General features: G+C 45.2%; 3 protein-coding genes across 5 annotated transcripts in view; 2 read left to right on the top strand and 1 right to left on the bottom strand.

The window, feature by feature from the left end:
* FAM228B (family with sequence similarity 228 member B) overlaps positions 1–3,175 on the bottom strand; it is a 15,298-nt gene extending 12,123 nt beyond the window's left edge. For both annotated transcript variants that reach the window (XM_054197278.1, XM_054197279.1), the window contains exons 1-2: positions 2,948–3,175; positions 1,700–1,807 (exon numbers count right to left, since the gene is read on the bottom strand). In XM_054197278.1, coding sequence (XP_054053253.1) covers positions 1,700–1,807; positions 2,948–3,115 — 276 coding nt within the window. In that variant the 5' untranslated portion in view covers positions 3,116–3,175. The remainder of the gene's footprint in view (positions 1–1,699; positions 1,808–2,947) is intronic.
* TP53I3 (tumor protein p53 inducible protein 3) lies at positions 2,966–19,784 on the top strand. Of its 2 annotated transcripts, XM_054197281.1 has the most exons (9): positions 2,966–3,181; positions 4,914–5,042; positions 6,657–6,794; positions 8,130–8,235; positions 15,317–15,459; positions 16,154–16,421; positions 17,638–17,850; positions 18,457–18,653; positions 19,427–19,784. In XM_054197281.1, the coding sequence occupies exons 2-9, from the start codon at positions 4,926–4,928 to the stop codon at positions 19,613–19,615; spliced, it is 1,371 nt and encodes a 456-aa protein (XP_054053256.1). In that variant the 5' UTR covers positions 2,966–3,181; positions 4,914–4,925; the 3' UTR covers positions 19,616–19,784. The 2 variants fall into 2 exon arrangements, with proteins under 2 accessions (XP_054053256.1, XP_054053255.1); XM_054197280.1 differs by lacking the exons at positions 2,966–3,181; positions 4,914–5,042; positions 6,657–6,794; positions 8,130–8,235 and adding exons at positions 13,561–13,658; positions 14,471–14,671.
* A 1,286-nt stretch (positions 19,785–21,070) lies between these two features.
* On the top strand, positions 21,071–25,866 carry SF3B6 (splicing factor 3b subunit 6). The gene is made up of 4 exons (XM_054196109.1): positions 21,071–21,231; positions 21,562–21,680; positions 23,705–23,843; positions 24,338–25,866. Exons 1-4 carry the CDS (start codon positions 21,202–21,204, stop codon positions 24,425–24,427), a joined length of 378 nt encoding a protein of 125 aa, XP_054052084.1. The 5' UTR covers positions 21,071–21,201; the 3' UTR covers positions 24,428–25,866.
* The last annotated feature ends 1,522 nt before the right edge of the window (positions 25,867–27,388 follow it).

Raw genomic sequence — 27,388 nt, 5'->3', positions numbered from 1 at the left:
AAGGATGGTTGCATTTTAGTGGTTTTTAAAGTCAGTTCTATCAGATGAAGCTTATGTTGAAGCACTAACTCTGAGCACCAGCCAGGAAATTCCATCTCCTCTATTGTACGTGCACTAGTATATTTGTATCGATTTATAACAAAGAGACAGCAGAACCACAGAGGCAGAATGCCCTTTACAGGAACTTCCATCTAAACTTCTATTTATTTCAGATTCACTGAAGACACACTGCTTCCAGGAAATGATGAAGTCACAAAATTACTTAGGTAAAGAGTGGTCCAAAAGAAAAGCTTACCTCTGCAGAGATACTGACCTCCCCATTCTTCAGCCAGATCTTTCAGCTATGAAAAAAAATATCTGTTTTTCCATTATTTTTGGCAACATCTAGTTGAAAGAATCTACAAAGACTCTCTGAACCAGGTATCTGTACAAGACGACAACTTTTTTTTTTGTACAAGACAACTTTTAAGTGTTTATTCTGTCCAACCCAGCTGACCTCTCTAGACTGCAGACTCAAATCTCTTATCATTGGTTCAAGGTGAGGTCTTTAATCCACATTTTTATTCGTTTCATTTCATATTCCCTGCTCTTATCCACTGATAGACACATCTGCCTGGGTATTCCTGCCTCCTCACGGAAATGCTTTCCCATCTTTTCTGACTAAAAGAGTCAGAAACCACAGGAAAGCGTAAATTGGAAGGGACATTTGGAGGTCATCTGGTCCCACAGCCTGCTTGAAGAACAACTAACCTCATAGACAAGATTGCCCAGGGGCTCACACTGTCAAGTTTTGAAAACTTCCTCAAATTTGCAAGCTCATGTCCTTCACTCCACCTGCTTCTATAAAAGAAAAATCCTCACTTCTGCCATATAATCCAGTACAGAGCAAGGAAAAAAGACAACGCACAGGATATCAAGGACTTTCCTTCCCTCCTGCACAACTTCGCAAGATTTCTATTCTTGTCTATCATATGTCCTTGTGTCTATCAGATGTCCTTGTGTCTATCAGACACAAGGAAAACTAAAAGACTCTCAGTGGAATAGGTCACAACATCCCAATCCTCTACTGCATTTTTTTCAGCCCCTGTAAGACAGCTCCCAAAACCAGAAATATACACTAGCCTTAGCACTGTGGCAGGATAGCAGGAACTTCCTCTAACATGATTTCCTGCCTTCTCTGTACAGAGGAGACAAAAGGCACACATAAAATAGGGACTTACAATTAGGACGCTACTACATGATCTGGAAAGCAGGTACCCTGCCTCTCTCCATCTGGAAATGCAGAATTTTTTTGGTTTACATATGCCCTGCTGCTTTCACGGTGTTGCACCTGCCAGGGAGGCTGGTATTCCCTGTGAGAAGTCCCCTGCTCTGAAAATTATTTCCCCTTTTTCCAGACAGCCCAAGTCTACTAAGTTCCAGGGAATGCTGCAAAGCATATCTGACCTTGTGGTCTCTGAGGAGCAGGGGAAGGATTCTCACAGTTTATTCTTCATTCTGCAATGACCAATTAAAGGAGGCTGTGCACTATATTACCTATATGGATAAATAAGCGTACCCTGATTAGCACTGAACTAAGTTTTGATATAAAATAAACAGGCAAACAGTGAGGACTGAAGAACATCCAGATACCTGAGGTGTGACAAATTTGGTATTAGCACGTCAACACACCTTCCTATAAGCAACATATCCTACCTACCTGCAAAGGTGCCACGGACTCCTGCTTCAGGCCATATTTTGCAGATTTCCTTCCACTCAAAGCAGTTTTGTTCTTCTGAGATAAGGATGCTGTAAATCCCTGGACAAGCTTAAGATGAGGAAAACACATATTTTAATAGTTTCTACGCTTAGAAAACAAACAAACCAAAAAACCCACAATAGCCTCCTTTCCATCTGTTTTCAGTAACTAGTGTTAAGACTCCATCTTCACCTATGTTACACAGAAAGACTGAGCCTTTCTATGAGCACAAAGCAAAGGAGATGTTTCCTCTTATCACAGAGGCCTGGGACCGCAGGAGAGACAAAACAGAGCAAAGAGAAAATCTGCCTGCTGTAGCAACCTGCCTTAAAGAAACCACAAGTGGTAAAATCTCCAGCTGCAGATTTTTTTCCCCCAATCTTAATAACTAAAGCTGCCGTTGAGTCTTAATCCTTTCTTTTTCCATTTTGTTTGGACTCTTGCTATGAGATGCCAACTCTGCAAGGGCACAGCCCACTTGAGACATCAGCTGTTTTGCGGGTCTTAAAACAAGTTTAATCTTGTGTTGTGACAGAAACACAGTAACGGATTTCCAAAGTCTGAACAGATAAAACAAGATTTGAAGTTAATCTAACAGTTGTGTCCACAAATGCTAAACCCTGTGAGCAGGTTGGCTGTTCAGTATTAGAATCAGAGAATGACCCTGCCTAAAGTTTCTGGCAAGATATACTTGCTTTCTTTACAGCCAGCAGTGCAGCTTTGTATCAGTAATCTTTTTAAAGACAGCTTTTTCTTGCTTCATGAGTCCTGTTCAGTCAAGCAGGACGTTCTTCCCCAAACACCTGCTGAAACTCACAGTCTCTGCCCAGACATGAGTCTTAACAGCAACTTTGAGAAGACAGATCATTTCTGCGACAAAAACTATCCTTACACAACGCCTATCCGGGGCCCAGCCCTGAGGCCAGTCCCACAGGCCCGCGGGGAAGCGAGAGCCCCGCACTCCCCCCGTGCCAACACACCTCCGTGCCGGGGTCCCCTCACCGGTCCCGGCGAGGCTCCGGGAGGCCCCAGGGGAGGCGGGAAGCGGCTGCGCTGGAATCCACCGCCCCACCACGCGGCAAAGCCTAGCCGCGCGGAAGATGGCGGCGCCCCCCTCCCTGGGCACCTCACACACCTCACACCCCTCACACCCCTCACGCCGCCCCTCCGTGTCCTTCCGCCGGAGAAAATAGTCCCTCGCCCACCAACCCCGGCCTCTCGGGAAGACAAGCGGCCGCCCGAGGGGCCGGCGCTCCGACTCCCCGGCTGCAGGCCCAGCACACACCGGCGGCCGCCCCGGGCAGCGGCGAGGCGAGGCGGAGCTGAGGGGCGGCCGGCTCCCTCCGCGCCCGGCAGCCCAGCGTCCCTCGCTGCCATGGCAACCCGAACCTGACAGCCCTCCCCCGAGCACAGCCGGGCCGAGCCGACCGCCTGCCTCCCTCTGTGAGTTAAAGGCCGAGCGGCGGGGCTGCCTCGGCGCATGGTGGCCGCCGCGATCCGGGAGGGGCCCAGCGGCGGCAGGAGGCGGAGGGCAGCCCCGGGGAGGCTGTGGACAAGGGCCGCGGGGCCCGGCCCCCCCCCCCCCCCCCACCGGGGCCTGCGGCCTCTGCCAGGCTTGGTTTGGTGCCTGGCCGCTACCCCCGACCGCGGCGCCTCTCCTTCCTTCGGGGTTTATAGTGCAAGAAAGACACTGAGGTGTGGGAGTGAGTCCAGAGAAGGGCAACGGAGCTGGTGAGGGGTCTGGAGCACAAGTCTTGTGAGGAGCGGCTGAGGGAGCTGGGGGTGTTCAGCCTGGAGAGAAGGAGGCTGAGGGGAGACCTTCTCGCTCTCTACAACTGCCTGAAAGGAGGGGGTAGAGAGGTGGGGGTCGGTCTCTTCTCCCAACTAACAGGTGACAGGACAAGAGGAAATGGCCTCAAGTTGCGCCAGGGGAGGTTTAGGATGGATATTGGGAAAGCTTTTTACACTGAAAGGGTTATGAAGCATTGGAACAGGCTGCCCAGGGAAGTGGTGGAGTCACCATCCCTGGAGGTGTTTAAAAGACGGGCAGACATAGTGCTTAGAGCTATAGTTTAGTGATGGTTTTTGTCAGAGTTAAGTTGATGGTTGGACTCGATGATATGAAAGGTCCCTTCCAACCCAGGCAATTCTACAATTCTATGAAATACATCCTCCCTGCTCAGGAATTAATAATAAATGCTCCAGCCTGATGTCTTCGTGACAGGCGGTTCACTGCCGGCTAAGCCCGATACCTTTAATTGCAATATTAATGTCCTTTCCAATACCCTTATGTAAAACAAACCCTTCTAGGGTACATTGCAATAAAGCCACAAGGTTTATCCAGAGTTAGTTTACTAAATTTTGTTGCAAGATTTAATACACTCTCATGTAATACTTATCATGAAACATATCATGAAACTAAAATTGGAACTTAAATCTGATGTATGCGATGGCTGTACTCTAGTGATAAGAAAATACTGCTTTCCTACTAATTCATTACGATTTGAGCACAATGGTACGAACAGAACTGTCGGCCGGCAGTTTTTGCCAGCATCCCATAGCTGGCCAGGATTGAAGTGACCAAGATAACCATGGGCAATTCTCTGAAGATTCAATCATCATCTCACTTTTCTTGTTGCTACTCGTGTAGACAACCGGAGATACCATCCCATGAGACAAATGTAAGGGTCATGCCCAAGCAGCACCCCCATAGTGTCACAATGACCCAGAGGTCTAATAATAATCATGTTAGTGCTGACCATTTAAAAAGAAAATAATTGTTGGTTTGGGTCAAGCCTGGCCCAGAAATCACCCCCTATCTCTCTATTTCTGCTCTGCTCTGCTACTTGTAGCAAGTTTTATCTAGTTTCTTAGTGTTTTCACTGTGGGCTGTTTCCTCAGTGACAGGAAAATTAAATGCCAGGAAAAAAAGAACCCAGAAATACTTACACTACAAAAATGTAACAGGATTTTTATGGTCTTTCTGAGAAAGGTGACCAGTTTCCTGCTGGTCTATGCTGCTCTTTTGTTTTTAGGATTTCTAGTTTGTTATTTTGCTTATCTGAGGCCTAGTGTTACTTCTGCTGAACCTCCTCAGTTCCGCTTGGAGGAAGATCTGGTTTCCAGTATAAAAGGGAAGGGGAATGAATATTTATACATCTATTTCTTTTTACAGAACAGAAGGAAAATGAACCAACTGCAGGCTTTGCTGAATGACAGTCTTATCAGAACAAAGCATGTGGAAAACGCAGCTATCATCAACATAAAGGAAAGAAAAGTCTGTGCATCAACCTTTGGCTTTAATGTAAGAGATCAAAGAGGGCGCTGGGAAGTGAGAGCAGAGGTAGAAACCCCAGGAATCTGGAGCACAGAGTAGCAATAATGGCAGGGAGTGCTGCGCTCTACTAAATACACTTGCTTCTTTTAGCCTCAGAGCCCGAGTTACACGGGTACAGCCGGGCTGCTGTGTTGAGAGGCTAACTTGCAAAGCTGATTGCTAATTTCACATCTTTGAGTTTTGGAAGAAAGATGCCATCTAACTGGCAATTTGAAGGAGTCCTTTTTAACTGCTTTGCACTCTATGATTCCACCAGTAAAGTGGATGTATGTAGGTCCATTCCCTGGCACCGAGACCTGCTGGTGTGGAATGACCCGTGTCCACCCCATAACCCCAAGCAGGGTGGCTGTACCAGGTTGCCTGTGGGGAGCAATCCTGGGCCTTTCTGATTTTGCAAACTGTGCCTGGGAATTGTTTGGGAAAGTGCTTGCTGGCCCAGGACAAAACTGTACCTGGGCTGTTCTGACAGTACTCAGAACTGCTCCCTGGCACCGTACATTTTCTGATATAGATGTAGCTTGTCTGTTTTCATTGTCCAACAGTTGATAATCAGCAGAACAGTGGCACTTATGTTCATATTATATTATATTGGAAAGCTAATGTGCACTCCCTGACACAGTCCATACACTCTCTAGGAGTTCAGAAATGCTCCCCACACCAGTGTCATCCTTATGTCATTGGAAGGTACCATTTCCTCTCCTAATCCCCATGATACCAGGACTCAAACACTTCCAGGCAGTTTTTCCAGGGGTAGATATTGCCACCCTTGGGATTCTCAGAAGAATGTGTTCAGAAGATGAAGCTCTTGTTAAGATAACCCCATCCCTGGGGGCAGATTTCTCAGCAGAGAGAGTCATCAGTCCACAAGGTAATAGTGACATCATCTTTAATATGTAAATGATCTCTAATATAAAACACAGCTTTTAGAGATGCCAGTGTGCTGTCTCTTCAGCAAGGCAGATTACGTTCTGAGGTCCAGAGCAAAGTCCTCAGCCAGTGTAAATTGTCACTATCTCCACTGACTTGAAAGAATTTCAGGCCAGAAGGGATCATTAGATCATCTCATCCAACCAGCTGAATATAAATCTGCCAAACCAGTGACCCGCTTACACATACACTGAGCCCAAGAGCTCACTGACACGAATAGATTTGTGACTTGTGTACACTGCTCCATTGAGGTGTCTTGTCTCCTGGAATTGCTAAAGGTTACACTCAGAATATTTGAAATTGGCATCCTTGGGTGACCTCCGCGCAAGCCCAGGGAAGGCTGCGTCCGACCCTATATTGCCTTTAACAGAAGGGTCCGGTCACCACGGGACACATTGCCTACCTGGAGAAGTGTCACTGAGTAATGGGACTACACAGATAGTCATCACAGACTGAGCAGACTGTTTCAAATGAGACTTTGAAAATATAGTCAACTGTACAGAAACTAAGTCTAGTTTCAAAGCCAGGCAGATTTTTTTAACTTTTTTTTTTTTACATCATAATTTTAAGTGAACTATCAAGGAGGGTGGAAAGCAGTTCACCGTAGCAAAGACTTGCATTTTTGGTCCACAACATTGTGTTGTACTAACACAGGTGCCACCAGAGAACGCTTTAAACCTTATCTCCACTTTCTACAAGAACTTACTGCAAGTTAGAAGGGGAGGACTCTGCTTCAAGGAGAAGTACTATAAATGTGTCCGCGCAGATGAGCATTCCATCTATCTTCAAAATGTACGTTGACAAGGGCCGTGGCCATCCTGAAAAATGCGGAGACTTTGTACTTCCCTCCCTTGCTGCGTGGTTACACGAATACCATAACACAAGCAGAAGGTCTTCACGTGCTTGCTTGCTTGCTTGCTTGCTTCCTTCCTTCCTTCCTTCCTTCCTTCCCTCCCTCCTTCCCTCCCTCCTTCTCTCCTTCCCTCCTCCCTCCCTCCCTCCCTCCCTCCTTCTCTCTCTCTCATTCTCTCTTTCTCTCTTTCCTTCTTTCCTTCCCTTTTCTTTCTTTCTTTATCTCCATTTCTTTCTTTCTTTTCTCTGCACACCTTCCCAGCAGATGTGGAATGAAATCCATGTAGAGTACAAAAAAGTGTCAGCTGTATAACACAAATTTAATGGGTAACACCATTCATTTCCCTAACACTAGCTGCAGTGCTTGTCACGTTCTCCTTTGAATCAGTTCATCTCCCTAAAGTGGCAAAAAACGATCACTTGGGTTTTTTTGCTGGGTTGGTTTCTTGCCACATTAATGAATTCATCGGGTAATAGGAGGGCCTGGCAAGCTCAGGGCCAGAGTAAGGTAGTGAGAGCAGGTAACTGGGCTGCGGGAAAGAAGATACGCGGGTGAGCAGGACCTTGTTTGACAGCTTACTCGCCTTCTGGGACTCCAGCCTCACTAATTCACCTGTCAAGTACAGAAACTGAGGACATGGCTGTATCCGGCCACGCTCAGGATGGCAGAATTTTGTTACTACTGCTGAGGCACACATTCTGAAGTAAATACATCCAACTGATTGTTCCTGGGGTCTTCTTAATTCTTCCCCTCCCCAGTAAATCCATCCTGAGATGAGCTAAGAAACTTGCAGAAGAGGCTGAGAAGCCCTTAAACTTGGATCCTGTTTCCGAAAAATGCAGTACTTTGCAATGTCTTTTTCCATTCCTTATTACAAATGAGTGAGGCAGTGTTTGGGAGTCAGGGTTCATAAAACACTGGGCATGCTTTCACGTAAGTACTATTTTATTTGCATTTATCAATGCTTTTGGACATGACTGAGCACTAGGATAGCACTTCTTCAAAAAGCTGTGTTAATCAATGGAAGTGAGACTAGGCAATATAATAAAGCAGTTGACTGACTTGCTTAAATAGTCAGCAGTCTTCAAAGCATGCGCTGTCACTGGTTGTCTGCCCTGGCTTAGGCATCAGGACGGTATTTGCCTTTTTTTCCAAAAAAACGGGTATATTGGCAAAGAAAATGTCTGTAATTAGCCCAAGTTGCAAGGCATCATGTATACATATGGATATTTTTAGAACCTTGCAGCCTTACAGCAATTTTCCATATTTTCTAGCCAGATGGAGGCCTGATAGTTGTGAAGACAAAGGCTTTCATCCTGGTTGCTACTTACAGAGTGGGCATGTATCCCAGTGTGTGCGTGGAAGCTGTGGAGAAACTAGGTAAGAAAAATGCCCGTATCCGTGTGCCTGCATGCCAGCGTCTCGTTGCTGAGCTCCACCCTTGAAAACAGCTTCAAAAACCAATCTGATGAACTACCAAATCCTGAAAATCTGAGAAACTGAACACAGATATGGTTATGGCTCCACAGCTAAACCCTCTCCAGATATCACATCCCACTGTACTCCAAAGCCTCCATGGGTATGAACGACTGGCTGAACTCTCCTTGTCCGTTCTGGCACAAGTTTTCTGTTAGTTGCCTTCAACAAAATGGAACCTGGCACTTGCATGTTCTTGACCTCATATGCCTAATGCTGAGGTCTTAAGCATGCTTTTGTAGAGCATCAGCTTTGATACTCTGCCTCACAGTCCACTTCTTCAAAGACACACGAGCTCTCTAAGGGTTTCAAACTTTCTCTAGTCTCTAGAAGAAAGCTGGAGTCTCTTTTCCTATGTGTGAGTCTTGAGACATCATGAAGCTAGTTTCCTTGTCGCATGGTAACAAGGAACCTCTTCTCTAACAAAAGTGCCCCTTTCCTTCCCGCTTCTGCCCAAGTTTCCTTTGTGTGACTCCTCTTAAGTTCCTGTCTCTTGGGCCCAGTGTTTTAAAGACTTACTGTTAACATCTAACTCTTTGTTCCCCATTTGGGAATGTTGCAAAACCCAGCCCTTTGCAGACCAGCTGCAGAATCCTGATTGCACCTCAAATGTAGCTTTCCCTTTGGGTGAAGTGCTGGCAAGGATTAACAACTCTTTATTGCCCTTGGGCTGGCAGATAAATAACCGTTACGCATTTTATTGCTGTAATATATAGCTGACTCCGTATCAAGGATACAGTCATTTTATTGCATCATCCAAATGGATAAAATGCATAAGAGCAGATTCCCAGAATAGCCTTGATTTTCACCGTAGGGGTAATTCTAAGGAATTTCTAAGGAAATTCAAGGGTCGTTCTGAAGAATATTGTGTAGAGCAATAAGATCCAACTTAACCCACGGATATACCCATCTCCTTTCACTGAATAGGAATGAAATTGTAGGCCCACTGTGCTCTTAGATTTTGTTCCTCATTTAGGAGTAAGTGGAATTAATTTGTAGGTTGGGGCATACGCTGTTTAGTCTGGAATGAGCTATAACACTCTCAGTAACAAATTTTTCATCAGACCTTTTTCAAAAGGCTTTTACAATTCAAAAAGCTACAAGCAAGAACAGGATTTTAGAGGCTATAATGCAGGTTTTAAAACAAACTCGCCTGGACCCTCAGAAGCCCGATTCTTGGCTGGTGGGTCTGTGCATGGTGCCAGGCTGGCAGAGACTGGCCTCCACTGCAGCCTCTCCACTTCTTCACACTTCACAGCCCCTGCACTTCGTTTAAGCAAAACACATCTGAGTGCAGACAGGCCAGAAGAGGGAAGTGGATTGCCCGTGTTTTTTGGATCTTTCCCGTGTTCATTCCAACTATCAGAGCGACCTCAGGCTGCTTTATGTTATGTTCTACTTTCTGTTGTTCCTAGCCATTGTTTTTGTCAGTGTCGCATAGCAGGTTGAGCACAAAACCATTGTACCAGCACTGCACTGCCTAGAGAGCCTCGATTTTCTTGTGCTCCAGGCATGATTCTGCCTGTCACATTTAGCAGCTGTCATTAGAGATCGGGTATTATTACGGATTAGGTATTACAGATCTTTGTCACTGACACGTATGGCCAGCACATTAACTTCAGATGATACGAATTTCGGGGGGCATTTATGTGCTGGGCTATGAACTAAGGAACAGAGAGATTTCCCATCCTGGTAAAATTTGGTGTAGGTTAGAACAAACAGCTCCCAGCAGTAACCTCAGGGACTTCCACTGGGTTAAGTCTACTGAGAGCATCAATGGGAGTTTTTAATCACTGGGTCAAAACAGGTATGAAATACTCCCAAACCAGAATGGCCCTTCCAGGGACAGAGTGTTTCCAAGGGATTGTCTCCATCTAGGGCAGCATTAATGAGAGTTACTAAATCTAAGAATTGGGCCTTATATTTTAAGCTAACTTCAGACTACCTCTATCCCAGTCATTTTCTGCAGTCCTACAAATAGAGCTCGAGCAGATCCAAAAGGTGCCACTGTGTTATTTAGGCCCAAGTCTGTCCAGCTGGCTCAGTAATACATTCAGGAGCCACATCGCAGTCGATGCCAGCTGCTTTGCTGCCGTGGGAGGAAGGCAGGAACTGTAAAGTAGGGAGACTGCAAAAAACGCCAACACTTGCAAAATCCTGTAACAATTTGCACACAAGTTATTTGGTCTTGCAAATAGTCACATTGCGTGTAATTGGCCACTGTTCCTGGGTGAAGTCTGAGGTGTAAGTGTTTCCACGGCCAGATTTGCCACGGTTTTGACAATGTCTATTTTCTGGCGTTTATTCTTGCTGTTCTGAATGATTTCTTCGTGAAAAGAAAACAAAGTAGCTTTTCTTTGCATGTTAGGAGAGATTTCTGAAAATGACTTAAAGTGCTTAGTGTTTTTTCTTTAAAACAGATAATATCTCATGAATATAGGTATTAGCATTTTTAATTTTCAGGTAGAAATACAGCTGTCTTCTTTTGAGTACAGTATAGTCTGAGGTGGATTTGAACTGAAAAAAAAAGCATCTCCACTACAACACTTCTGTATATGATTTTTATCATTGTTGATTTATTTACCTTTTTATTTATTTCCTGTGTTGTTGTAGCGGACTACTTTAGAGAGAAAGGTATCTGAATCAGCAGAAAACTTGAACTTCATCAATCTCAGAAGGACTGCTCACGAGGAAATGAAGTTTGAAGCATTATCCAGTTCAAGCAAGAAACTGCTGCTTTACAACATTCTAACTGCTGAGTTTCCTTCTGTTTTTTCAAGAACACTTGAGGGCTCGCTGCTCACAAGAGGACTACCCTATGCGTCTATCATCTAAGTTTCTTAACTGAATTGAAAGTGGTATCTTCAAGATTTGGTTTAATCTTTCTAATGTTGTCTTTTAGCCTGTTTCCAAAGAAGAAAATTATTAATCTCCCTAAGCAAAGTAAGTTCTCTAATAGCATTACAGCTATATGTAGCATCACAGACCCAAGGGACGAAGGAAATTGTTACATTAACAGATTTTCAGGTTGTCCTGTTCATCTTTGAATATTACAAATAAAATACATTTTTAACATGTCAATTTGCATTGTCATTGACTGCTATAGAAAGTTATTTTAGACTGTAGTGGGTTGCAGAGTTCTGGGAGGAGCGACAATGTCACTACTGGGCCTGAATCAGATTGTATGGACTATTCATGTGTACTCTTCGCTGGGTTAAAAACTGGCTGGGTGGCCGTGCCCAGAGAGTTGTGATTAATGGGGTGAAATCCTCTTGGCGCCGGTCACCAGTGGTGTCCCTCAGGGCTCAGTTTTGGGCTGGTTTTGTTTAATATCTTTATCAATGATCTGGATGAGGGGATTGAGTGCACCCTCAGTAAGTTTGCAGATGACACCAAACTAGGTGGGAGTGTTGATCTGCTGGAGGGTAGGAAGGCTTTGCAGAGGGACTTGGATGGGCTGGATCCATGGGCCAAGGCCAACTGTATGAGGTTTAATAAGGCCAAGTGCCGGGTCCTGCATTTCGGTCACAACAACCCCAAGCAGCGCTACAGGCTTGGGGAAGAGTGGCTGGAAAGCTGCCCAGCAGAGAAGGACCTGGGGGTGGTGGTGGACGGCCAGCTTAACATGAGCCAGCAGTGTGCCTGGGTGGCCAGGAAGGCCAACAGCATTCTGGCTTGTATCAGGAACAGCGTGGCCAGCAGGAGCAGGGAAGTGATGGTGCCTCTGTACTCGGCACTGGTGAGGCCTCACCTCGAGTGCTGTGTTCAGTTCTGGGCCCCTCTGTACAAGAGGGACATTGAAGTGCTGGAGCGTGTCCAGAGGAGAGCTACCAGGCTGGTGAGGGGTCTGGAGACCAGGGCATATGAGGAGAGGCTGAGGGAGCTGGGCATGTTTAGCTTGGAGAAGAGGAGGCTGAGGGGAGACCTCATTGCCCTCTACAACTACCTGAAAGGAGGTTGGAGAGAGGTGGGTGTTGGCCTCTTCTCCCAGGTGAATAATGACAGGACCAGGGGAAATGGTCTGAAGTTGTGGCAGGGGAGGTTTAGGTTAGATATTAGGAAGAATTCCTTTACTGCAAGAGTGGTCAGGCACTGGAACAGCCTGCCCAGGGAGATGGTTGAGTTGCCATCCCTAGAGGTATTTAAGAAACGTCTAGATGTGACACTTCAGGGCATGCTCTAGTGGCAGAGATTGTAAGTTGTTTGTTTGTGGTGGTTTGTGATTTTTTTTTTTTTGTGTGTGTGTATGGTTGGACTCAATGATCTCAAAGGTCCTTTCCAACCATGAAGCTCCTATGATTCTATGATTCTATAAGACATCAAAGAATCCACATTTGAGTCACCCCATTACTGTACAGGGGACAGCCGAGGCTCTGCCTAATCACCAGGTGAAGAGTCTGGCTCCAGACGACCAGGATCCATGATCTTTTCATCCGAAGGAACAAATAAATTACTTGCTCTTCGAGTCACACGAGAACAAAAGAATTTCTAGCTGTATTTGATTCTAAACTAATTTAGCTTCAAAAAGAGTTTAAAAGCCTGAATTAAAAAATGTCAAAATCCATAGGAAAAGAAAACAAACACAGAGGAATCACACACATGGACAAACACGATTTGTCGTTTTTAAATACTCTGAAGTGTCAGTTTTATTCCCTGACAACTGAAGAGCTGGTGACTAGGACACAGAGAAAGGCATGATCTGATCCTTCTCCCTCTGGGGGAAACAGCAAAGCTGAAGGAAGAGGTGTGATCTCTTCGGCTGATGGATGTGAACCAGTAAACTTTGAACACTGACGTCTTACAGGAACAAGAGCACAATGAAGCCTCCTCAGGTGGATGTGCAGCGTAAGGGCAGTCACAGCTCATGTGCCCTTAATGCGACTTCAGTAAATCTTGTCTGCACAACTCAGAGTTCAGAAATCAAAGCACGGGTTCAGCGCTCTGCCCGAGAACATACACGTACCCCCACATCGGCGGATGGGGACAGCGAAGGCATGAGACCAAACCTCCCTGTGTGCTGGGGGGGGAGCAGCGGATCTCTACCTCAACGCCGAAGGGGAAAGTGGATTTCTGCCTCGATCCGTGGAATAAACCAGGACCATGGGTAGAAATAATGGTGAGATGTAGTAATATTTCTGACTCTGCTCGCGTCTTTCTCTCCAAAGTAAAACACAACCTCGTCCCGTTCCACCCCTTGCCTTGCTGGGGAATGGCCAATAGCGAGGGCAGAGCTGGGAGAGGAAGAACCGGGATCAGAGTCTGTTCCCGAGGTCAGGCTGGGTTCGTTCCTGGTGCGGAGAACGGCCTCTCCCCTTTACAGCAAAAAGGTGAGTCACAGATTGTGCTCAGGAACCACATAAATTCTTCAAATTGTTGTTTTGGGCCACTACTGGCAGATCTGACGGTTTGAAGTTTTTGCATTTGGTTGGAAACTTGGTTTTCAATTCCTGAGGTTTTCTGTGCATTTTAAAGCAATGCAGATACTCGGATCCTCAGCGTATTTTTTTTTAAATATACTTTTGTGGGTCTGCTTCTAGCAACGAAGAAAAACATTTATAAAAATGCAGTTTGGTGGACTGTGTTGGAAGAAGGACAGAAGCTTCTTTCACATCTTATTTTTAATTGACTAAATTTGGACACAAGAGAACAGAAGCATCTGTTGTGGGGTGGTAGAGGGTGAGTTTGCCATTAATACAGACAAATTTTGTGTGACTGGATTAAATGATCCAGCTGAAAACGACAAATAAGACAGCCAGCCTCAGAAAGAAAAGCCTTTAAGTTACATTTTAGACAGATAATTGGAAGCGTTTATTCACCACAAAATAGCCACAGAGCACCACCCTGTGGGGATTTATGTCCCTGGGGTTTGAAGGTGTTCATCATTCCGTATTTGCAATAATACAGAAATGATCAAGTACACACTTAGCTTTTCCTGTAGAGATATCCTAATGGAAGTGATTTCACAGGGGGCATGGTGGTCTGTCACACAGCGGTGTTTACTTGAAGAGGCTCTGCCTCGCAGCCCACCCTGCGCACGTCTTTGGGTGGCATCCCTAAACTGTATTGAGTGTAGCACCAGCTCTCGGGAAATAACAGAGTCATCCCTGTTGAGATTCTCTCCTCTTCCTCTTCTGCCCAGCACTTAGGGGGCAGAGGGGACACTGCTCCGGATTGGATTTTGTCAGGTGGGAGGAGGCTTGACAGCCCAGCTCAGCTCCACAGCCGCTGCTGCCAAAGGCAAGGAACTCAGGAACAGCGACCGAGGAGTTCCCTGGAATTCTCCTGCAGCGGTGGGACGCTCTACGAGAGCGCATCAGGCACACAGGAATCACCTGCTGAGGCAAGGGAAATTAATTGGAATTTTTAAAACCGTTTGTTTCATTTGTGCTAGATCACCATCGTGCCTTTGTGTATCTTCAAGTTGTTGTCTCCGGGCTGAACCATTTAATCATAAGGCGGCACTTACATTATTTTAGATGGTCAAATAAAGGCTCTTTCTGCCGAGGGTTTTAAAATCCCATTTGTGTCTACTATTTTAAGGGCCTGTGTCCTTTACTCTAGTTGAGCACTGCGGCCCTAATCATGCAGGAAGTGGAAAGCAAAGGCTGTTCTTTTCATTTGCGTGTGACATTTTACAGTTAAGGTGGGTGGGTGGCCAGCGCTGCTGGACTCACACACGGCTCTGTGCAGGCTTAAAGCCTTTTGACTTGATGGGAGGTGATCTTGGTGGTTTGTCAAATGGCTTTTGCAACGATATGTTGCGTCCCCCAGTTGATGTATTTGATTGCATTATGGCTCCTCAGCTTTCTCTGCCAGACCTCCCCTCTTCTTCCTTCGAACTGTGTCACAGTTTGCACTGTCCATCTGCAGAGCGGGATCTGTGGAGCTGTGGTTACTGATTACTGAGATTTTCCAGCTGCACGTAAATGTGCCTGCATTCATGCCAGGTTTTTTGGGTTTGTTTTGGTTTTGGGTTTTTTTTCAGAGAAAATGTTGGCAGTCTATTTTGATTGCCCAGGAGGCCCGGAAAATCTCTATGTGAAAGAAGTGATGAAACCACAGCCAGGAGAAGGAGAAGTTCTTGTGAAGGTCTCTGCCAGCGCTTTGAATAGAGCCGATATAGTCCAGGTATGTCTTATGTTAAGCAGATTAATGCACCTGAAAATGACACCAATTTTTCAAGCCCCTATCTGAAGTCTTGACAAATCCGAAGAGTTAAAAGAGATTTGGCCTGGTGAGCATTTGGATGGGAGACTTCAAAGGGAATGTTCAAAGGGCTGAAAGAAGAGATGTCTGTTGATTCAGCAGATAAACGTTTTTATCTGGGTCACTGCAATGCTGAAGTGGCATGGAAAGGCAGCTGCCTTTCAAAAAGAGATGTAAACCCAAAGCTCCGGTCTTTCTAGATGTTTAGACCGTTCTCTGGGCGTTTGAGATGGACATGAAATGTTCCACTGACTCAGTTCCAGAGGGGGAAAATCACATTCAATTTGTTAAGTCTGACCCGCTTTAATTTGAGTTGAAAGCCACGCTCTGCAACTGAAGGCCATAATGCCTCCCCAGCATGGACTGGCCTGGACAAAGGGGGCTTGCAACAAATTGAATTTGCACACAGACTTTTAAGAATAAAACGTACTTAGGAAATGAGAAGTGTTGCCAGAGGACAGAATATTCTCAAATTACTGGAACATTTGCAGAGTGCAAAATCAGGGTTAAATAAATGGGAATTTAGGTTGGAAGCGTGTGAACAAAATATCACAGGTCATTACACTCCTTGATGTGTAGTTTTTCCTTCCCTACCTTCTCTTTTCTTTTGTTTTAGAGGAGAGGGAAGTACCCTCCCCCCAAAGGAGCAAGTGATATTTTAGGCTTAGAAGCAGCTGGGAGCGTGGCTGGGTTCGGACCTGGCTGCAAGGGCCGGTGGAAGATTGGCGATGCAGTGATGGCTCTGCTCTCCGGAGGTGGCCAGGCAGAATACGTTACAGTACCCGAAGGCTACCTGATGCCAATTCCCAATGATATGACTTTTATTCAGGCTGCAGCCATTCCCGAAGCCTGGTTAACAGCCTTTCAGCTGCTGCATTTTGTAGGTGAGAGGCGTGTTCGCAAATCTATCCCACCAAAACAGCTCGTCTTCCTTTCTGATACAAAATCCTCTCTTTGTTGCCTCCGTCTCAATCCTGTTTGCCTTTGAAGAGCCTTTTCTCTGTTGCTCCATTCCCATGGGTCAGAATCCATTACACCAGACCCAAATCCTGAAATCTCCCCAGTCACAACTTATTCTGTTGTCCTATTTACAAGGAAGGATGTTGAAAGATGGTCAGTTTTAATTTTAATCTGTATTTCTCAGCTTGAATGGCAATTTCTGTTAAGTCTAAACCCTGAAATAACTTACTTGTGCTCCAAACAGCTGAAACCCCATCCTACTTCTAAAGATTTGACTTCCCTGCAAGGACGACCATATCACAATCTCACTAATTGTCTGTGAATCCACAGTAGACAACATCTTCTTGTACCTTGTTTCACACAGTCATCGATTGTTGGTAAAATCTCCTCTAAGCTGATTTAAACCAGACATAAGCTCACACTCTTCATTTTGCAAATGTGCTACAGAGGCACCAACAATGGCATCTGCCAGGGTTTTATTCAGTTGACAAATAACCTTCTTCTTCCCTTGTCAGCAGTAGCATCTAAAAGCTCCACTAAAGAACCGGGGTTACAAACAAGTAGCTTTCCTCACTACCCAAAATACAGACTCGCTTCAAGCCTTGTTGCGTTCTGGGGGTCTGTGGTCAATTAGGACCACGTCTCCAGGACTACTCGGTGCCTCACTTCCCGTAGCAATCAGTGGAACACAAACGAATGCATTAGGTGAATCGGTAGATGGTAAAATGAAAGGCAGAACTGGTCCTTAATGTTACCCAACGTTTCTGGTATTTCTCCATTGTTGAGAACCTGATTTCTCGTTATTAACATCCTCCGAGCATGCTTTCTGTCGGTGGCAGTGGACAGTCCCGGCATAAGGCAGCTGACTGCGCTCACTAAGCAGCTTGGTCACAGATGCCCAGAACCGGACAGGCCCAAGCTAAAGTCATTCCACTGAAGTCAGTAAAACGGAGTCCTCTCGGTACACTACGATCTGTGTTAGTTTTGGATTTGTTTATTTTATGAAAGGTATGGAGATGCAAACAAAGCCCACTCGAGGGCACCTCTTTCAGCTTCCTCTTCAGTATTTTCCACCCTGATCGTGTTTTAATCCAAAGGTGATGCCAAAAGGGTAACAATTTCCCTTGCGTCTTCCTCAAGGTAAAATACAGAAGGGCGAGAGAGTGCTGATCCACGCTGGCGCTAGCGGAGTTGGCATGGCAGCCATTCAGCTGGTGAGACTGGCAAAAGCTGTCCCCGTCGTGACAGCGGGGACTCAAGAGAAACTGAAAGCAGCAGCAAACGCCGGAGCAGCTGCAGGGTTCAACTACAAGAGTGAAGATTTTAGTGAAAAGGTCTTGGAGTTCACCCAAGGTAAGAACCTCTATGTGAAAGACACTGTTAGAGCTGAGAGTGTACCTCCTAACGTAGGTGCACCTGCACTCAATTTCAACTGTCACCTTAGTCGGTGAAGGAGCAGACAGTAATGACCCTGTTAGCACAACCTAACATCCTGCTCATCCCAAGAATCTCTCTTTCCTTAGTTTAATTGTGCTGTTTTCTGCATGGACTCTCTTTGGCTTTGTGTTCGTTGGGGGCGTAAATATTGTGCCTGTGTTATTGTTGCCTCCACAAGGAACTGTGGGACCAAATCCTCCCACTTGTCTTTGTAAGAATTTGAATACGGGAACAAAACTAAATTCTCTTACTGTTAGAAAAATTTAGCTTTTCTAAGCTTCTGGGGTGGTTTATGACAGAGTCTACATCTGGATATCTATAATGATTCTTTTTTTTTGTGCCTGATTCTAGAATTCCTTACAAATCATTGTGCCAATTCCTAATTTCAATAGAAAGATTTAAATAAAAATTGCAGGATTGATTCTGTACCTGTAAAGAGCAAGGGTTTAGTTTTGCCTGAAATTATCCTACCTTTAACGCAGCTCGACTACATTGCTGAAATCTTTTCTGTTTTTACTTGAGGTGCTGGAGTAGATATTATTTTGGATTGTGTTGGTGGCTCATACTGGGAGAAGAATCTCAGCTGTCTGAGTACTGATGGCCGGTGGATTGTTTATGGACTGCTGGGTGGAGGTGAAGTACACGGAGATTTGCTTGCAAGGCTGCTTTCCAAAAGAGGGAGCATCCATACAAGTCTATTACGATCACGAGACAAGGAGGCAAGTAACGGCTATCAACAGTGTATACAGCTTGATCTTAAAATCGATGATAGTTTTGAGAGCTTGCTTTTGAAACCAGTGTTAAAACAGAATCTAACGCATTATTACCAAAAAAGCACCACCTTGAAATGTTACTACAGACTTTGGAAAACATCACAAAATTAAGTTATAATTTCCCTTTTCTATTTTTAGCAAATGCCCCCCTTTTACAACTACTGAATCAGAGGAATGATGCCCAGGACTTCTTAACGTACTTCACGAGTACCGTAATCTAAAGATTTGGCCTAAGAAGAAATAAAACTCAAGTGATGAGGCAACTTGATCAAGTCAGGGCAGGGGAGGGGGAAAGCCTCTATTTGATCATTTTTCAAAGTAGAGACCAAGGCCATTTGGATGCTCAAAAATTACTGAGGAAAAATCACTTTATGTGGAAAATTCTCAGATATTGCAGTAAAAGACAGCAGTGCAGAGCCCTAGGATAGATTCTGTCCATGGTCTAATTCATAATATTCTCAAGAATTTTATCAGTTTGAGTTATATATGCTGAGCTTATACCACTTGTTTGGGAGAATTTAATTCAATTAAAATATAATAAATCTAAGTTTTTTCTTGTTTGTAATTTACACCTATCAGATGTTTACATGTCCGTCTCACTATGAGAATGTCAGAAAGAGCCTCCCTGAGAACTGTGCACGTTTTGTACGCTGTGCTTAAAGATACCTCTGTGAATGACATGATTGGAAGTAATCTTCAAAACGTTTTTTCTTCTTCAGTATAAGGAACGGCTGGTGAAAGCCTTCACAGAAGATGTGCTGCCATATTTTTCTAGAGGAGCCTCCCCTCACCTCGAAACACTTATTGACAGCATTTACCCTCTGCACGAGATTGCAGAGGCACACAGGCTCATGGAAGAAAACAAGAATATTGGCAAAATTGTCATCGAAATGCCTGCTTCATCTTAAAGAAAGGCCTACTGCTGTAGTTGTTTCAGGGACATAATCGTTATGGTGTTTGACACGCAGAGAATCTGCCATTTCTGCATCCAAATCCGGAGTGATTTATTGTGGGAGGATGCCAAAAAGGAGGGGTAAAGCGAAGCCTTACAGGATGTGTTTAATAAAAAGGTTCACGTTGCAGCTCTAGCATCGGGTCTTGAACGTGCAAACGGAATGTCGGTGAGCGCTCTGGGAGGGGCAGCCCTGGGGCCGGGAGGGACACAGCCACCGAGCCAAGGCTAGGGACACCTGGAGAAACTGGCTGCTCATGGCTTGGATGGGCATCGGCTTCACTGGGTAAAAAACTGGCTGGATGGCCGGGCCCAAGGAGTGGTGGTGAATGGAGTTAACTCCAGTTGGAGGCCAGTCACAAGTGGTGGTACCCACAGCTCAGTATCCAGTTCTGTTTAATATCTTTATTGTCAACCTGGATGAGGGGATTGAGTGCACGCTCAGTAAGTTTGCAGGCGACACCAAGTTGGGAGAGAGTGTTGATCTTCTTGAGGGAAAAAAAGACTGCAGAGGGATCTGGACAGGCTGGATTGATGGGCGAATGGTATGAGGTTCAACAAACAACCCCGTGCAGCACTACAAGCCTGGGGCAGAGTGGCTGGACACCTGCCCGGCAGTAAAGGAGCTGGGGGTGTTGGTCAACAGACGGCTGAACATAAGCCAGCAGTGTGCCCAGGTGGCCAAGGAGGACAAGAGCCCCCTGGCCTGTATCAGGAACAGTGTGGCCAGTGGGACTAGGGCAGTGATCGTCCCCCTGGACTCGGCACCGGTGAGGCCCCACCTCGAGTGCTGTGTCCAGTTTTGGGCCCCTCACCACAAGAAAGACATTGAGATGCTGGAGCGTGTCCAGAGGAGGGCAACGGAGCTGGTGAGAGGTCTGGAGCACAAGTCTTGTGAGGAGCGGCTGAGGGAGCTGGGGGTGTTCAGCCTGGAGAGAAGGAGGCTGAGGGGAGACCTTCTCGCTCTCGACAACTGCCTGAAAGGAGGGGGTAGAGAGGTGGGGGTCGGTCGCTTCTCCCAAGTAAGAGGCGATAGACAAGAGGAAACGGCCTCAAGTTGCACCAGGGGAGGTTTAAATTGGATATTAGGAAAAATTTCTTCACAGAAAGGGTTGTCAAGCATCGGAACAGGCTGCCGAGGGCAGTGGCTGAGTCGCCATGCCTGGAGGTATTTAAAAGGCGGGCAGACGTGGCGCTGCGGGACGCGGTTGGGTGGTGGCTGTGCCTGTGCTGGTTTGAAGCTGGACTCGCTGATTTCAAAGCTCCCGCCGGACCCGGACGCCCCCCGCCTCCGTGGCCCCGCCGGCGCCGCGGGCTGAGGCGGCCGCGCGGGGCGGGGCGATGGGCGGGGTCATCCCGCCGGTCACGTGCCACCCCGCCCCCTCGCGCAGGGCGCAGCGCGTGCCGTGCGGCGGCTTCCGGCGCGGGGCAGGTTGGGACAACATCCGGGTCCCCCGCTGAGGCGAGTGGCGCGGCGAAGTAGGCCTCGGCCCAGCTGGTGTTTCTCTCCCAGGCGGCAGCCCCCTTCCTCCGGCCGGCACCATGGCGATGCAAGCGGCCAAGCGAGCCAATGTGAGTGTGCTTCCCTGCCCCCTCCCCGGCCCGCCTCGGCCTTCTGGGGCGGTGAGGAGCCGTCCCCCGGCCCGGGTCTGAGGGCAGGCCTTCCCGCCCGGCCTGGCCTCCTTCTGCGTCCCTGGCCAAGGGAGCCCGTCCCCCTCCAGGCAGGCCTCTTGGTTGACAAAAGGACGTCACGTTTGTAGCTGTGGAGGTTAAAAAAGGACCAGCGAACCACGCGGACTCTCTCAGTGATGTTAGCCCCGAGAATTAGCACGTAGATCGCTGCTTTTAAGGTTTGAAGTGAATGCTCTAGGTCTAACATGTCGTATGTTGTTTCTGCATCAGATTCGGCTGCCGCCAGAAGTCAATCGGATCCTGTATATTAGGAACCTGCCCTATAAAATCACGGCGGAGGAAATGTATGATATTTTTGGGAAATACGGGCCTATTCGACAAATCAGAGTGTAAGTACTTTAGCTTTCTTTGAAAAGTTAATTATTTTATGTGCTTTAGTGTATGTGTTATGTTTCAGTATTCCTATTGCAGTAGGGAGCAACTGGATTTCACAGCTGAAAAAGTTAAAAGCACTTTAGCAGTATCCCTGTGTGCCAGAGATGGATGTGATGATATTTCTCTTACGTGTGAATTTGTTAGAAAATAGCATTGCTGGTAGGTAGGGTGAAAAAGCTTCAATTTCATATGAACTTAAGTAAATTGGTAAAAATACGAGGCCTACTTTCTTAAGTAAATCTTAAATACAGCTAACTTTTTGCCTTAAGGTAAAAGTAAGGAAGGCAAAGGCTGAATACAGACAGTTTTCCTGTTTAATGAGTATTAGATACTTAATTAGTGGGAAAATAGAGATGTTACTATTGCTGCTGGACCTGTCAGAAACAAATATGAGAAACGGCTCCCTGTGTGTCAGATGGACACGTAGTCAGATGGAAATGTAGTTTATATTTGATACGGGTTTTTTTGTACCGCTTTTACCCAGACGTTGGCAAAATAACCTGCAATATCTCTGAGTTCTCAACTAGGTTGCTGATCAGATTAGAGGAGAATGTATTTTTGTCGTTTGTATCAACCTTCATCTCCCTGTGCTCTGAGACTGGGGTGGGTAGTTAATACGAAACATGTTTAATTGTTTTAACTATGCAGGATGTAAATATGTAGACAGTTAAAGAGACTGAACTTTATTACCCCAAATAGAAGTGCTCATTCCAGAGCTGTAGTGATGAAAAATGATTGTTCAGTGTATAGAATAAAGGAGTCTTATATATAGAATTGCCTTCACTAAACAAACAAAGACAGGGGGTACGTACTGCTGGTGCTGCGTTGGAACATGGAGCCAGTGAGATCCGTCTTGTACAGGGAAGGGCAACAGAAATGACCAGAGAAGTGGTTAAGGAGCAAGGGACAGCATGAACTTACTGCTTGGCTAAATAGGTGAAATTCTTCACTAATAAGCATAAAGGAGGACTAATATTTAAGGTTTCTGAAAATGGATAGGTTGGAACAGCGCGACAGTGGGACATAAAGGATTAAGGCATACCAGGGGAACTTTCCATCAGAGTGACACGCTGGCGTACGTGTCCAACAGGGAGCTGCCGGCAGCCTTCCCACAGATCATGCAGAACTACTGATTCGCGTTGTTTTCCTCAGAAATCCTAACTTTGTCACGAGACAAGGCATAACATGGAACTGCTTTTATAATGACTTCTGTGCTTTGTGCAGTTTTTATCGTATTCTCCTCTTCATTTTTGTACGCATCCCGGTGTGGATGTGTGTGATACCATTTGTCCTCAGGAGTTCTCTTCTTAGATGCAAGTGCCTTGGAGACAGTTCTTCTGATTATTAAGTTCGCTGTTAACTATCTTTTAGCTGAGATCTTTTGGACTCGTACACTCTGCAATCTCTCTGGGCTCGTTAGCGTTATGTGCCCAGACAGTCTCCTGTCCCTCAGGCAAAGGAAGGTGAATTGATGGTTTGACAGGCGATGGCTGTGCATTTGACGTGGTCTTGCACCAGTGGGGCTGTTCTGACTCTCTCAAATTGGCTTTGTGATGTGCCCAGAGCCGTATTCCATCCCAGAGAGACATCTGATCCAGACAGCCATTAACTGACAGCCTGGCTTTCTAATATTAAATTAAACAAGCTAATCGCTGTAATAAAAACTTAAAGGATTTCCAGAAATATGACAACCCCTGACAGCAACAGCTTTGGATAGTTGTTGTGGAGAGGTGAACTTCCCTTAAGGGGCATAATGCAGCATGTGCCTCTGTCACATTTTCCTGCCATCTCTGACTCTGAACTGTAAGTGGAGATAGGTGGGGAAAGCAGGGATGTGTTTTAATATCTAGGAAAAAAATAACAATACATTGTTTTTTGGTGAAGTTGCTTTAGTTAACCTAATCTCAGTCATTGCTGAAGACTAATAGAACTATTTCTTGTATATTTTGTTTAACATTAAAATCGATGTTGCCTGCAGTGGAAACACTCCTGAAACTAGAGGAACAGCCTACGTGGTCTATGAAGACATCTTTGATGCCAAAAACGCCTGTGATCACCTGTCGGGATTCAATGTGTGCAACAGATACCTCGTCGTTTTGTACTACAATGCAAACAGGGTATGTACATTTGGGGTTTTGTAAGCTACCTGTGGACACAGCTAGCACACAAAAAAAACCCCAAAAAACCAAACATTTGAAAAGATAGTTGCTTGGATGTTTTTAAGAAATAAAGCCAAACTGGCAGATGGAATGAATGGGATAAATTGTCAGGATTTCATCTAGACTTGGTGATTTGTGTGCAAAAAAAGTACCTTTGGACCGAGGGTGTGAAAAATACGTTTCTGGTGAGTGTAGTTTGCAGAAGAGGAAGCAGGGGCCTTTAAACTGCACAGCTGTAACAGGGTGTGAAGAGTCTCTAAGTCTTGATGTTCTGCCTGTTACGGACGGTATCCGGGTGCTGTGGCATCCTCCGAGGTCAAGAATTGAGCAACGCTGTTTGTGGGCGATGTTGATGTAGCTCATAGTGATGTTGGTTGCAGTTACTGGGAAATAACATGTCATAAAAGATGTGAGAACAAAAAAAAAATCTCATCTTATTTTCCTAATTACAGGCATTCCAGAAGATGGACACAAAGAAGAAAGAGGAACAGCTTAAGCTTCTCAAGGAAAAATATGGAATTAATACAGACCCACCAAAATAAACTGATGTTTTTGGAAAATTGTTTCCAAGCCCTGCCATTGAGTTCTTGATCTAAATATAGGAATCCTCAGTGAAGTATAACTTTTTATTTTTTTAAATTTGATAAGCTGTAATTTGAATCTTTAGATCTTCACATTAGAATTAAAATGTAAAACATCGGAAGATCTGCTTCAAGATTAAATGCCCCTAAGTGGACGTGACTTCTCCGTGTTGTAAGAGTGGCCTGGTAGATGCTGCAGAACCACAGTCCCCTTTCTGCCAGGACCTTTCAAGATGGGACCGAGCCCGTTAAGTGTTTTACACCTCCTGAAGTTCTGCCCAGTCTCCAGGGCGGATCTTCAGCGTCCAGACAGTTCCTCCAAAGAGCTCAGGGGGCTCTTTGCGTGGAGGTACATTTCACTTGCAACTTTCTGAAAATGGAGTATTGCAACTAGTCTCCCGGCCACAGGGATTGTTGTGCTTTTTAAAAAAAGTATGGTTTGATAGTTCATCACACCTGTATATATTGTACACAGTTTATTGCGCCTTTCTCCCTCTAGGAATGTTTGAAGGAGCCAAACTCCATTATGTGATTGTTTGGCTACTTCTTACTAGAAAGCAAGCAAGCCCAAATCCATGCTTGGAACAAAGTTTCTTTTACAGACTGTGGAAAATTAATGGCCTTTTAATGATCCAACTCCTTAGATGACTTCAAAGTACCTTGTTCCCGGTGATGGAGATAAAGAGATAAGCTGCTGTGAAATAATCTTCCTGTAACAGTGCGTTGCTGCAGGGCTCACTTAACGGTATACGAGATCTTTATTCCGCGTGCCAGGTCTGTACTGAGGTTAGTAGGAGTGACAGGAATGCGCTTCACGCCTCTCAAGTAGAGAACACCCGACCAAAATGAGAGAGTAGATGATGGTGGGAATTTTAGACACCTGTAGTGTGATTGTTTCCTACTTGGTGTGTTTGGACTGTAGTATATTTCATGTACATAAATTTTATAGTATCCAGCGGAGGAAAAGGAAAACATTGTAATTATTTTGCTCTTTTTTTCAGCACTCATGTCCTGTGAATAAAAATCAGTGCGATAGAGAGTGTGCATAACCAGTATATTTTAGAAGTGGAGAAGAATAACCTCCACCTGTGTTCTGACCCAGCTGGAAGTCCTGTGAACGTTGTCAGTATCCTGCCTCTCGGGAGGATTTATTTGCTTGGATTTCTGTTTAACTCCCTGACCAGACAACTTCCAGCCAGTGCAGGACGTGGCCAGATGCAAACATAGTTGGCCCGAGGATTTGTAATTTAAGTTAAACTTTTTTTTTCAGTGTCTTATACTGTCATAAAGGAACATTTCCATTTTTCTTATCCTTAAATTTTTTTGTTGAAATCTGTCAGTTAAAAAAACCATGCTGTTCTTGTGCCCTTTTAGTAAAAAAATAAATGTGTGTCTACGTAGTTTTGCTCTTTTTTTTTTTTTCTTCAAGGCTGGCTTTACACTGTGCTGCTTCTGCAGGTAACCTTTCCTTTTAGAAAGGAAGTCATTCGTCACCCGCACGTCTGTGATGCAGGTGAGAATCTGTAGAGCGTCCGTCCCCGGGTGTGTGGGAATGTTGAGGGGTTCAGCACCCTGCGGAAGGGTGCCCAGCCGTGGGTGCTCGTGCCCAGCTGTCGGATGCAGCTGTGATGCACAGACATTAAATACAGGGGGGCTGGGATGGGCTGTCGTCGTTCCTTGGTGAGCAGTTACTGCTCCGAGGCCGGCTTGGGCTTCAGGTCTTGCCCATCAGATTAATACAAACCAAAGTTCCTCAGGCAAAAATGAGCTTGCCTTAAAAATGTTTAAACTAACGGAATCCTACTGGAGGGCTTACTTCTCTGTGAGCATCCATAGCTTTTTAAAGGTTACAAACTCCCCCCCTCCCATATATATTCCTTGTATATTTATGCCATGTATACATGTGCCGAACACGAGGATAACTGCGGCCACTTAGAGCAGTTGCTGGGCGCTTAAAAGCCCCCTCCCTGTAACAGGAACTGGAGGTGCTTGTTACCAGGCTGGATTTATGCTTGTAATAAAGAATAATAGATAGTGATAATAAACTACCACGGTACTGCTAATGGTGCCACGTGCTGCCAGCCTTGTTTAAAATCGTATGCAAATATCGCATTGCTTCTGTCAACAGCGGAGAGCACGGTGCTTGCACTGCAGTGTCTGTTTTGATGAGGATTCGATGCTGTTTGAAAAACACATATAAAAAGCAATTCTTTAGGGTAATAAGATTAATAAAAATTCCTTCATTGAATCCTCAAGATCAGCAGCTTTTGATTTCTCTGAGAGCTCAGCTGCTGCCTTTCATTAAATATTCCATTTCATACTACTTCTTCTAGTGCCTGTTAAGGGCTTTCAATGTCCCTGCACATGTAAAATGAAATAATAATTTGTACCTGCACGACAGAGGGAATGGAAATCGAATGCCCGGAGGATTGTTTTGATGAGGTCTGCTCAAGATTTTGTTTGAAATGTAATATCAAAGGACAGGGAAATGAGTTCGGGTGTATGAATGGCAGAGGGGGCAGCAAATAAGGCAGATGTTACCAGCCTCGTACTCTGCATCTGTGCTGGTTTTTGTGTGTGCTCACTTCCCATTTAATTTTTCAGGAAGTAGGGCATGAAATTAAGCCTGGAAGGTCATTTTTTTTTTTTTTCCATTGATGCTGCTTAGAAATTAGTAACAAGAGCATATCTGATTACACAGGCAATGATGGTAAATTTTTTCCAATCCATTATATAGTGGTAATAATTATATGTACTGTGTTGATCGATGATACAATTAAATAAATTAACGCATTTGCAGTCAAATAAAGAGCTGAAGATTGCATTTCCTTGAAGACTTAATTTCCCTAAGTATCACAAAGCACAATTAGTTTTCCTTTCAGATTTTTTTTTTTTTTCAAATGAAATTGGCATGAAAAATGT

Source organism: Rissa tridactyla, chromosome 3, assembly GCF_028500815.1.
Source record: "Rissa tridactyla isolate bRisTri1 chromosome 3, bRisTri1.patW.cur.20221130, whole genome shotgun sequence".
Taxonomy (NCBI): domain Eukaryota; kingdom Metazoa; phylum Chordata; class Aves; order Charadriiformes; family Laridae; genus Rissa; species Rissa tridactyla.
Note: the sequence above shows the minus strand (reverse complement) of the source record. Positions and strands in the feature narration are given on the sequence as shown.

What these genes read in the sequence shown, in the direction of transcription:
- TP53I3 (XM_054197281.1), top strand. Translation starts at nt 4,926, where the DNA reads ATGAACCAACTGCAGGCTTTGCTGAATGACAGTCTTATCAGAACAAAG. An exon ending in ATTCCATCTATCTTCAAAAT is followed by an intron (nt 6,795 to 8,129) that starts GTACGTTGACAA and finishes CATATTTTCTAG; the next exon opens with CCAGATGGAGGCCTGATAGT. An exon ending in GGTCTTGGAGTTCACCCAAG is followed by an intron (nt 17,851 to 18,456) that starts GTAAGAACCTCT and finishes TTTTTACTTGAG; the next exon opens with GTGCTGGAGTAGATATTATT.
- SF3B6 (XM_054196109.1), top strand. Translation starts at nt 21,202, where the DNA reads ATGGCGATGCAAGCGGCCAAGCGAGCCAAT. An exon ending in CCTATTCGACAAATCAGAGT is followed by an intron (nt 21,681 to 23,704) that starts GTAAGTACTTTA and finishes TGTTGCCTGCAG; the next exon opens with TGGAAACACTCCTGAAACTA. An exon ending in TGTACTACAATGCAAACAGG is followed by an intron (nt 23,844 to 24,337) that starts GTATGTACATTT and finishes TCCTAATTACAG; the next exon opens with GCATTCCAGAAGATGGACAC.